The sequence below is a fragment of the Oncorhynchus gorbuscha genome, unplaced genomic scaffold, assembly GCF_021184085.1.
Source record: "Oncorhynchus gorbuscha isolate QuinsamMale2020 ecotype Even-year unplaced genomic scaffold, OgorEven_v1.0 Un_scaffold_5776, whole genome shotgun sequence".
Lineage (NCBI taxonomy): Eukaryota > Metazoa > Chordata > Actinopteri > Salmoniformes > Salmonidae > Oncorhynchus > Oncorhynchus gorbuscha.
In genome coordinates this window covers 1-11,348 of record NW_025749502.1, presented here as the reverse complement: position 1 = coordinate 11,348, position 11,348 = coordinate 1, and the positions used below count along the sequence as shown (strand labels likewise).

General features: G+C 48.6%; 1 protein-coding gene across 1 annotated transcript; it reads left to right on the top strand.

Moving 5' to 3' along the window:
• Positions 1–433: 433 nt before the first annotated feature.
• Positions 434–10,730, top strand: LOC124029191 (glutamate receptor-interacting protein 1-like; the record flags this gene model as incomplete). Its single annotated transcript, XM_046340994.1, has 4 exons — positions 434–636; positions 4,864–5,026; positions 8,545–8,583; positions 10,619–10,730. Coding segments are annotated over exons 1-4 (483 nt in total), but the record flags the coding sequence as incomplete, so codon positions are not given.
• Positions 10,731–11,348: the final 618 nt, after the last annotated feature.

Here is an 11,348-nt window from a genome sequence, read left to right as displayed (position 1 = left end):
TCTCTCTCTCTCTCTCTCTCTCTCTCTCTCTCTCTCTCTCTCTCTCTCTCTCTCTCTCTCTCTCTCTCTCTCTCTCTCTCGCTCTCTCTCGCTCTCTCTCTCTCTCTCTCTCTCTCCATCTCTCTCTCTCTCTCCTCCTCATCTCTCTCTCTCTTTCCCTCATCTCTCTCTCTCTTCTCCCTCTCTATCTCTCTCTCTCTCCCTCATCTCTCTCTCTCTTCTCATCCTCATCTCTCTCTCTCTCTCTCTCTGTCTCTCTCTGTCTGTCTCTCTCTCTCTCTCTCTGTCTCTCTCTCCTGGCAGAGAGCCTCTTTCTCCCTCTCTGACCTCTCTCTCTCTCGCCTCACCATTTCCCTTTGTTTCACACTTCTCCCCTTCACATTTTCTCATATTCTCTCTCCCTCCCTCTCCTTCTCCTCTGGGCCAGTCCCAAGCAGCCGTCGGTGTCTGGTCATCTCAGTGATGTGATGCTGAGTGATGTGGAGGACGAGGCAGGGTTAGGCGGGCTGGGAAACCAGGCAGAGAGCCAGAAACTTGGGAAGCTCTCTGACCTCTACTCCACCACCATCCCCTCTGTGGACTCAGCCGTGGAGTCCTGGGACGGCTCGGCCATAGACACCACCTTCAACACCCAGGGTGAGTGAGTGAGTGAGTGAGTGAGTGAGTGAGTGAGTGAGTGAGTGAGTGAGTGAGTGAGTGAGTGAGTGAGTGAGTGAGTGAGTGGGAGTGAGAGAGAGAGAGAGAGAGAGAGAGAGAGAGAGTGTGAGTGTACATACATATTTGGCACTTGTGTACCTGACAGTTACAGACATTGAGGGACAGACAGAATGTCCAAAAACACAATATCTAATCAAATCAAATGTATTTATATAGCCCTTCGTACATCAGCTGATATCTCAAAGTGCTGTACAGAAACCCAGCCTAAAACCCCCCCAAACAGCAAGCAATGCAGGTGTAGAAGCACGGTGGCTAGGAAAAACTCCCTAGAAAGGTCGAAACAATACTGATAAAACAAACCATTACTGACCATCACCATAGCAACATCCCACAGCAGTTGTCCAATAAAATAGACTTTAGAGAATACAGCTCACGTTGCCAATACATCCTTCCTGATTCCTAGAGGGTCATTTATATCAGAGCATTCATTATGCATTATACAGCTGTGGGCGAGGCGACGTGGGGATTGGCTGGAAGACCATTCTAATTTTTTTCTTCTACTGAGTAGGAAATGATTGGCTAATGGATCTAGGGATGCCCTTAACCATTATAATGGTAGAATGATCCCCACAGCAATGATGTGCTGGATTTACAATGAGTCTCCTCCCCACACAGTAAGGCCTCTTAGTTAACTATAATCACCCTGCCGAGGGAGAGAACACACACACACACACACACACACACACACACACACACACACACACACACACACACACACACACACACACACACACACACACACACACACACACACACACACACACACACACACACACACACACACACACACACACACACACACACACACACCAGCGCAAACACACACATGGGGCTCTGGTGAAAGTAGTGCACTATGTAGGAATAGGGCTCTGGTCGAAAGTAGTGCACTATGTAGGAATAGGCTCTGGTCTAAAGTAGTGCACTATATAGGGAATAGGGCCCTGGTCTAAAGTAGTGCACTATGTAGGAAAATAGGGCTCTGGTCGAAAGTAGTGCACTATATAGGGAATAGGCTCTGGTCTAAAGTAGTGCACTATATAGGGAATGGGGCCCTGGTCTAAAGTAGTGCACTATATAGGAAATAGGGCTCTGGTCTAAAGTAGTGCACTATATAGGGAATAGGGCTCTGGTCTAAAGTAGTGCACTATATAGGGAATAGGGCTCTGGTCTAAAGTAGTCCACTATATAGGGAATAGGGCCCTGGTCTAAAGTAGTGCACTATATAGGAAATAGGGCTCTGGTCTAAAGTAGTGCACTATATAGGGAATAAGGCTCTGGTCTAAAGTAGTGCACTATATAGGGAATAGGGCTCTGGTCTATAGTAGTGCACTATATAGGGAATAGGGTGCCATTTGGGATGCATTATAACATTATCCAACATGTGCTAGAACGAATGAGGAACCTGGGGGACTCATGCTGGTCCTTTTAGGAGATTTACTATGAGGAGAACCATGCTGGTCCTATTAGGAGATTTACTATGAGGAGAACCATGCTGGTCCTATTAGGAGATTTACTATGAGGAGAACCATGCTGGTCCTATTCGGAGATTTACTATGAGGAGAACCATGCTGGTCCTATTAGGAGATTTACTATGAGGAGAACCATGCTGGTCCTATTAGGAGATTTACTATGAGGAGAACCATGCTGGTCCTTTGGGAGATTTACTATGACGAGAACGATGCTGGTCCTATTAGGAGATTTACTATGAGGAGAACAATGCTGGTCCTATTAGGAGATTTACTATGAGGAGAACCATGCTGGTCCTATTGGGAGATTTACTATGAGGAGAACCATGCTGGTCCTATTAGGAGATTTACTATGAGGAGAACCATGCTGGTCCTATTAGGAGATTTACTATGAGGAGAACCATGCTGGTCCTATTAGGAGATTTACTATGAGGAGAACCATGCTGGTCCTTTGGGAGATTTACTATGAGGAGAACCATGCTGGTCCTATTAGGAAATTTACTATGAGGAGAACAATGCTGGTCCTATTAGGAGATTTACTATGAGGAGAACCATGCTGGTCCTATTGGGAGATTTACTATGAGGAGAACAATGCGGGTCCTATTAGGAGATTTTACTACGAGAAGAACAATGCTATTAGGAGATTTACTATGAGGAGAACCAGGCTGGTCCTATTAGGAGATGTACTATGAGGAGAACCATGCTGGTCCTATTAGGAGATATACTATGAGGAGAACAATGCTGGTCCTATTAGGATATATACTATGAGGAGAACAATGCTGATCCTATTAGGAGATATACTATGAGGAGAACGATGCTGGTCCTATTAGGAGATTTACTATGAGGAGAACAATGCTGGTCCTATTAGGATATTTACTATGAGGAGAACAATGCTGGTCCTATTAGGATATGTACTGTGAGGAGAACCATGCTGGTCCTATTAGGAGATTTACTATGAGGAGAACCATGCTGGTCCTTTTGGGAGATTTACTATGAGGAGAACAATGCTGGTCCTATTAGGAGATTTACTATGAGGAGAACCATGCTGGTCCTATTAGGAGATTTACTATGAGGAGAACCATGCTGGTCCTTTGGGAGATTTACTATGAGGAGAACCATGCTGGTCCTATTAGGATATTTACTATGAGGAGAACCATGCTGGTCCTATTAGGAGATGTACTATGAGGAGAACAATGCTGATCCTATTAGGAGATTTACTACGAGGAGAACAATGCTGGTCCTATTGGGATATTTACTATGAGGAGAACAATGCTGGTCCTATTAGGATATTTACTACGAGGAGAACAATGCTGATCCTATTAGGATATTTACTATGATGAGAAAATTCATACGCTAGCTATTGTGATTGTATTATAGGAGGACAGATCATCATGTGGTCCATCTAATGTCCCATAGGAGGACAGATCATCATGTGGTCCATCTAATGTCCCATAGGAGGACAGATCATCATGTGGTCCATCTAATGTCCCATAGGAGGACAGATCATCATGTGGTCCATCTAATGTCCCATAGGAGGACAGATCATCATGTGGTCCATCTAATGTCCCATAGGAGGACAGATCATCATGTGGTCCATCTAATGTCCAGGTCTAGAGGTGTTGCTGCCCCAGTGTGTGTGTGTGTGTGTGTGTGTGTGTGTGTGTGTGTGTGTGTGTGTGTGTGTGTGTGTGTGTGTGTGTGTGTGTGTGTGTGTGTGTGTGTGTGTGTGTGTGTGTGTGTGTGTGTGTGTGTGTGTGTGTCTGTGTCTGTGTCTGTGTGTGTATATATGTATGTGTGTGTGTGGCTCGATCTTGATCTTGGCTAACGGCTGTTTGTGGCGTTGGCAGGTCTGCCCCAGTGTGTGTATCTGTGTGTGTGTGTGTGGCTCCCATGTGGCCCCATTGAGGCCCCCTTATACCACCCATGTGGATGCAGCTCTAGCATAAATCACAGATGTTTCCACTGGTAGAGCTGGATCACACACAAGGAATAGAAACTCCTCCAGCTCTACATTATTGATGAAACACAGCAGCAGAATAGAGTCGCTGCAGCCAAACAGTCAGATGTCTTTGTTTAACTCAATATCAGACCAGAAAGAGTGAGAGCTGGATCACACACTCTAACATATGACCAACTAGTTCTACATTATCACGTTCAATGACAGGGAGATCCATTCACCACGACGTTGTACTACATTATCACGTTCAATGACAGGGAGATCCATTCACCAAGACGTTGTACTACATTATCACGTTCAATGACAGCGAGATCCATTCACCAAGACGTTGTCACTACATTATCACGTTCAATGACAGGGAGATCCATTCACCAAGGCTTTGTCCTACATTATCACGTTCAATGACAGGGAGGTCCATTCACCACGACGTTGTACTACATTATCACGTTCAATGACAGGGAGATCCATTCACCAAGACGTTGTACTACATTATCACGTTCAATGACAGGGAGATCCATTCATCAAGGCTTTGTACTACATTATCACTAGTGAGTGGCTGTAGCACGCCAGGTCCATACAGTGGAGATGTAGTGGAGGGTTTTGACTGAACGATGCTCATGTGAGGAGGAAACGTACCTGATAGCTGAACCGACAGTGTTAGCTCTAGGCTTTAGCTCCGTGGGCTAACATAGTCTTGTGGTGTGTGTATGCATCCCGTCCCAGCCCCAGGTTTCCAGGCGTCTGGCTACAGCTTCCACAGCCATGAGTGGAGGAACGCCAAGCCCAGCCAGGGCAGCCTGTCCCCCGTCAGCACCCGCCAGAGACACAACGTCCTGGCAGACCTGGGCCTCAGCGACGACGAATGGGACAGACCCACCGCCGGCGGGTACGTACAACCCTGTTCTCACCTCCCTGAACCTCTAACCTTTGACCTCTCAGCGACACCACCACTGGCCCTTTATCTGGGGAGGCAGCGTAGCCTAGGGGTTAGAGGCAGGGTAGCCTAGTGGTTAGAGGCAGGGTAGCCTAGTGGTTAGAGGCAGCGTAGCCTAGTGGTTAGAGGCAGGGTAGCCTAGTGGTTAGAGGCAGGTAGCCTAGGGGTTAGAGGCAGCGTAGCCTAGGGGTTAGAGGCAGGTAGCCTAGTGGTTAGAGGCAGCATAGCCTAGTGGTTAGAGGCAGCGTAGCCTAGTGGTTAGAGGCAGGGTAGCCTAGTGGTTAGAGTCAGCGTAGCCTAGTGGTTAGAGGCAGGGTAGCCTAGTGGTTAGAGGCAGGTAGCCTAGGGGTTAGAGGCAGCGTAGCCTAGGGGTTAGAGGCAGCGTAGCCTAGGGGTTAGAGGCAGGGTAGCCTAGTGGTTAGAGGCAGGGTAGCCTAGTGGTTAGAGGCAGCGTAGCCTAGTGGTTAGAGGCAGGGTAGCCTAGTGGTTAGAGGCAGGTAGCCTAGGGGTTAGAGGCAGCGTAGCCTAGTGGTTAGAGGCAGGGTAGCCTAGTGGTTAGAGGCAGGTAGCCTAGTGGTTAGAGGCAGGGTAGCCTAGTGGTTAAAGGCAGCGTAGCCTAGTGGTTATAGGCAGCGTAGCCTAGTGGTTAGAGGCAGGGTAGCCTAGTGGTTAGAGGCAGGGTAGCCTAGTGGTTAGAGGCAGGTAGCCTAGTGGTTAGAGGCAGGGTAGCCTGGTAGTTAGAGGCAGGTAGCCTAGTGGTTAGAGGCAGGGTAGCCTAGTGGTTAGAGGCAGGGTAGCCTGGTAGTTAGAGGCAGGTAGCCTAGTGGTTAGAGGCAGGGTAGCCTAGTGGTTAGAGGCAGGGTAGCCTGGTGGTTAGAGGCAGGGTAGCCTAGGGGTTAGAGGCAGCGTAGCCTAGTGGTTAGAGGCAGCGTAGCCTAGGGGTTAGAGGCAGCGTAGCCTAGGGGTTAGAGGCAGCGTAGCCTAGGGGTTAGAGGCAGGGTAGCCTAGTGGTTAGAGGCAGGTAGCCTAGTGGTTAGAGGCAGGTAGCCTAGTGGTTAGAGGCAGGTAGCCTAGTGGTTAGAGGCAGGGTAGCCTAGGGGTTAGAGGCAGCGTAGCCTAGTGGTTAGAGGCAGCGTAGCCTAGGGGTTAGAGGCAGCGTAGCCTAGGGGTTAGAGGCAGCGTAGCCTAGGGGTTAGAGGCAGCGTAGCCTAGTGGTTAGAGGCAGCGTGGCCTAGTGGTTAAAGGCAGCGTAGCCTAGGGGTTAGAGGCAGGGTAGCCTAGTGGTTAGAGGCAGCGTAGCCTAGGGGTTAGAGGCAGGGTAGCCTAGTGGTTAGAGGCAGGGTAGCCTAGGGGTTAGAGGCAGCGTAGCCTAGTGGTTAGAGGCAGCGTAGCCTAGTGGTTAGAGGCAGGGTAGCCTAGTGGTTAGAGGCAGGGTAGCCTAGTGGTTAGAGGCAGCGTAGCCTAGTGGTTAGAGGCAGGTAGCCTAGTGGTTAGAGGCAGGGTAGCCTAGTGGTTAGAGGCAGGGTATCCTGGTGGTTAGAGACAATGCAGCCTAGTGGTTAGAGGCAGGGTAGCCTAGTGGTTAAAGGCAGCGTAGCCTAGTGGTTAAAGGCAGGGTAGCCTAGTGGTTAGAGGCAGGATAGCCTAGTGGTTAGAGGCAGCGTAGCCTAGTGGTTAGAGGCAGTGTAGCCTAGTGGTTAAAGGCAGTGTAGCCTAGTGGTTAGAGGCAGTGTAGCCTAGTGGTTAAAGGCAGTGTAGCCTAGTGGTTAGAGCGTTGGACTAGGAACCAAAAGGATGCAAGATTGAAACCCCCAAGCTGACAAGGTACAAATCTGTCGTTGTGCCCCTGAACAGGCAGTTAACCCACTGTTCCTAGGCCGTCATTGAAAATAAACATTTGTTTTTAACTGACTTGCCTAGTTAAATAAAGGTAAAATAAAATCTCGCAACCAACTGTCAAACACCTCAGTCATGTTTCAGTGATTGTTCTGCATTCCTTGAACACACACACACACACACACACACACACACACACACACACACACACACACACACACACACACACACACACACACACACACACACACACACACACACACACACACACACACACACACACACACAGTATACATGACAGCCCAGAAACACTACAACTTTAAGGTATTATTAGTGAAATATTACTAGTATGTATCTAGAGGTGTTGCTGCCCCAGTGTGTGTGTCTGTGTGTGTGTGGCTCCCATGTGGCCCACAGCTAGAGCTGGATCACACATAGAGCTGCTATTTGAACTTGACCTTGGCTAACGGCTGTTTGTGGCATTGGCAGGTCTGCCCCAGTGTGTGTGTGTGTGTGACTCCCATGTGGCCCCCTTGTAGCACCCATGTGGATGCAGCTCTTGCATAAATCGTAGATGTCTCCACAGGTAGAGCTGGATCACACACATAGAGCTGCTGTTTGAACTTGACCTTTGGCTAACGGCTGTTTGTGTTTGATAAAGAAGCTCTTTCTATATTCAGCATATCTTCTATCATAAATCCCTTTTAAGCTTTTGAATGAAGTACAAAAGGGACAGAACGCAGATTTGGGACAGGAAGTACAGAACGCAGATTTGGGACAGGAAGTACAGAACGCAGATTTGAGACAGGAAGTACAGAACACAGATTTGAGACAGGAAGTACAGAACACAGATTTGAGACAGGAAGTACAGAACACAGATTTGAGACAGGAAGTACAGAACACAGATTTGAGACAGGAAGTACAGACCACAGATTTGGGACAGGAAGGACAGAACGCAGATTTGGGACAGGAAGTACAGAACGCAGATTTGGGACAGGAAGTACAGAACACAGATTTGGGGCAGGATGTACAGAACACAGATTTGGGACAGGAAGTACAGAACACAGATTTGGGACAGGATGTACAGAACACAGATTTGGGACAGGATGTACAGAACACAGATTTGGGACAGGAAGTACAGAACACAGATTTGGGACAGGAAGTACAGAACACAGATTTGGGACAGGATGTACAGAACACAGATTTGAAACAGGAAGTACAGAACACAGATTTGGGACAGGATGTACAGAACACAGATTTAGGACAGGAAGTACAGAACACAGATTTGGGACAGGATGTACAGAACACAGATTTGAAACAGGAAGTACAGAACACAGATTTGGGACAGGAAGTACAGAACACAGATTTGGGACAGGAAGTACAGAACACAGATTTGGGACAGGAAGTACAGAACACAGATTTGGGACAGGAAGGACAGAACACAGATTTGGGACAGGAAGTACAGAACACAGATGTAGAATTGTTCATCAGCTAGCCGTCATCAGAAAAGGGTTTCGAAGGGAATTGTTCATCAGCTAGCCGTCATCAGAAAAGGGTTTCGAAGGGAATCTGAATTGGTGTCTTGGTGTTCTTGATATATTGTTGAAGTACCTCTCTTCCTTGACATTCGACAGAGCTTCTACACTGCCCACCGGTCTAATCACTGACAGCAGGTGAGGCACACGGCAGGGCTGTGTCCTTATCCCCCTTTAGTCCTCAAACCAACCCAACCCTAACCCCACCTAACCCTAACCCCACCTAACCCTAACCTGGGTGGCACACGGCAGGGCTGTGTCCTTATCCCCCTTTAGTCCTCAAACCAACCCAACCCTAACCCCACCTAACCCTAACCCCACCTAACCCTAACCTGGGTGGCACAGGGCAGGGCTGTGTCCTTATCCCCCTTTAGTCCTCAAACGAACCCAACCCAACCCTAACCCCACCTAACCCTAACCCCACCTGACCCTAACCCCACCTAACCCTAACCTGGGTGGCACACGGCAGGGCTGTGTCCTTATCCCCCTTTAGTCCTCAAACCAACCCAACCCAACCCTAACCCCACCTAACCCTAACCTGGGAGGCACACGGCAGGGCTGTGTCCTTATCCCCCTTTAGTCCTCAAACCAACCCTAACCCCACCTAACCCTAACCTGGGAGGCACACGGCAGGGCTGTGTCCTTATCCCCCTTTAGTCCTCAAACCAACCCAACCCAACCCTAACCCCCCCTAACCCTAACCTGGGTGGCACAGGGCAGGGCTGTCTCCTTATACCCCTTATACCCCTAGTTCTCAACCCAAACCGAAACCTCTCACTGAGACCTCCCAGTCCCACTTAAACCAAGAAAGCCACCATGTCTCTCTCCTAACCTCAACACTACACACACTCACCTGTACCCCAACACCTGCCCCCACCTTCACTTGAATGGCACAAGGCAGGGCTGTTCCCTCCCAACGCTAACACTCTCAACCCAAACCAACCCTAACCCCCTACTGGTCGCTCCCCTTAGCCTCAACAAACTGTCTCTGAAACACACCTCTCAGCTGGATCTCCCCCAGCTGGATCCTACCTAGCTACCTACCTAGCAACCTACCTAGCTACCTACCTAGCAACCTACCTACCTACCTAGCTACCTACCTAGCAACCTACCTGGCTACCTACCTAGCAACCTACCTACCTATCTACATACCTACCTAGTTACCTACCTAGCTACCTACCTAGCAACCTACCTACCTAGTTACCTAACTAGCTACCTACCTAGCAACCTACCTACCTAGCAACCTACCTAGCTACCTACCTAGCTACCTACCTACTTCCCTATCCTACCTACCTACTTCCCTATCCTATCTACCTACTTCCCTATCCTACCTACCTACTTCCCTATCCTACCTGCCTACTTCCCTATCCTACCTACTTCCCTATCCTACCTGTCTACTTCCCTATCCTACCTGTCTACTTCCCTATCCTACCTACCTACTTCTCTATCCTTCCTACCTACTTCCCTATCCTTCCTACCTACTTCCCAATCCTACCCTACCTACCTACCTACTTCCCTATCCTTCCTACTTCCCTATCCTTCCTACCTACTTCCCAATCCTACCTACCTACCTACCTACCTACCTACCTACCTACCTACCTACCTACCTACCTACCTACTTCCCTATCCTACCTACCTAGATACCTACCTACTTCCCTATCCTACCTACCTACCTACTTCCCTTCCTACCTACCTACTTCCCTATCCTACCTACCTACTTCCCTATCCTACCTACCTACTTCCCTATCCTACCCACCTACTTCCCTATCCTACCTACCTACTTCCCTATCCTACCTACCTACTTCCCTATCCTACCTACCTACTTCCCTATCCTACCTACCTACTTCCCTATCCTACCTACCTACTTACCTATCCTACCCAACTACTTCCCTATCCTACCCACCTACTTCCTATCCTACCTACTTCCCCATCCTACCTACTTCCTATCCTACCTACTTCCCTATCCTACCCACCTACTTCCTATCCTATCTACTTCCCTAACACTGCCTACTTCTATCCTACCTGGCTACCTACTTACTGTTCCACTCTCACAGCCCATTGACACCCTGCCCACACGTCGTGGTCACCAGTCTCATCAGTCTTGAGTCGCCTGCCTGACTGCTCACTGATTGGCTGACTGGGGGTATTAACCTCTGACCTCTTCCCCCTCTAGGTTCACTGTGGGTCATGACGGGACCGAGGCCGGACCAGGAAGAGAACTTCTGGTCTCAGGCCCTGGAAGATCTGGAGACCTGTGGCCAGTCTGGCATCCTGAGGAACTGGAGGTAAACAAGGAGCCAAAATGGCTGAGGTCATGCAGTTTCATTCACCACAGTGCAATACTAACCGAGCCGGACCAGGAAGTGAACTTCTGGTCTCAGGCCCTGGAAGATCTGGAGACCTGTGGCCAGTCTGGCATCCACAGTTTCATTCATCACAGTGGATTTAAAATGGCTGAGGTCATGTACAGTCTCATTCATCACAGTGGTTTAAAGTGGCTGAGGTCATGTACAGTCTCATTCATCACAGTGGATTTAAAATGGCTGAGGTCATGTACAGTCTCATTCATCACAGTGGGTTTAAAGTGGCTGGGTCATGTACAGTCTCATTCATCACAGTGGATTTAAAATGGCTGAGGTCATGTACAGTCTCATTCATCACAGTGGATTTAAAGTGGCTGGGGTCATGTACAGTCTCATTCATCACAGTGGGTTTAAAGTGGCTGAGGTCATGTACAGTCTCATTCATCACAGTGGATTTAAAATGGCTGAGGTCATGTACAGTCATGTACAGTCTCAGTCTCATCACAGTGGGTTTAAAGTGGCTGGGTCATGTACAGTCTCATTCATCACAGTGGATTTAAAATGGCTGAGGTCATGTACAGTCTCATTCATCACAGTGGG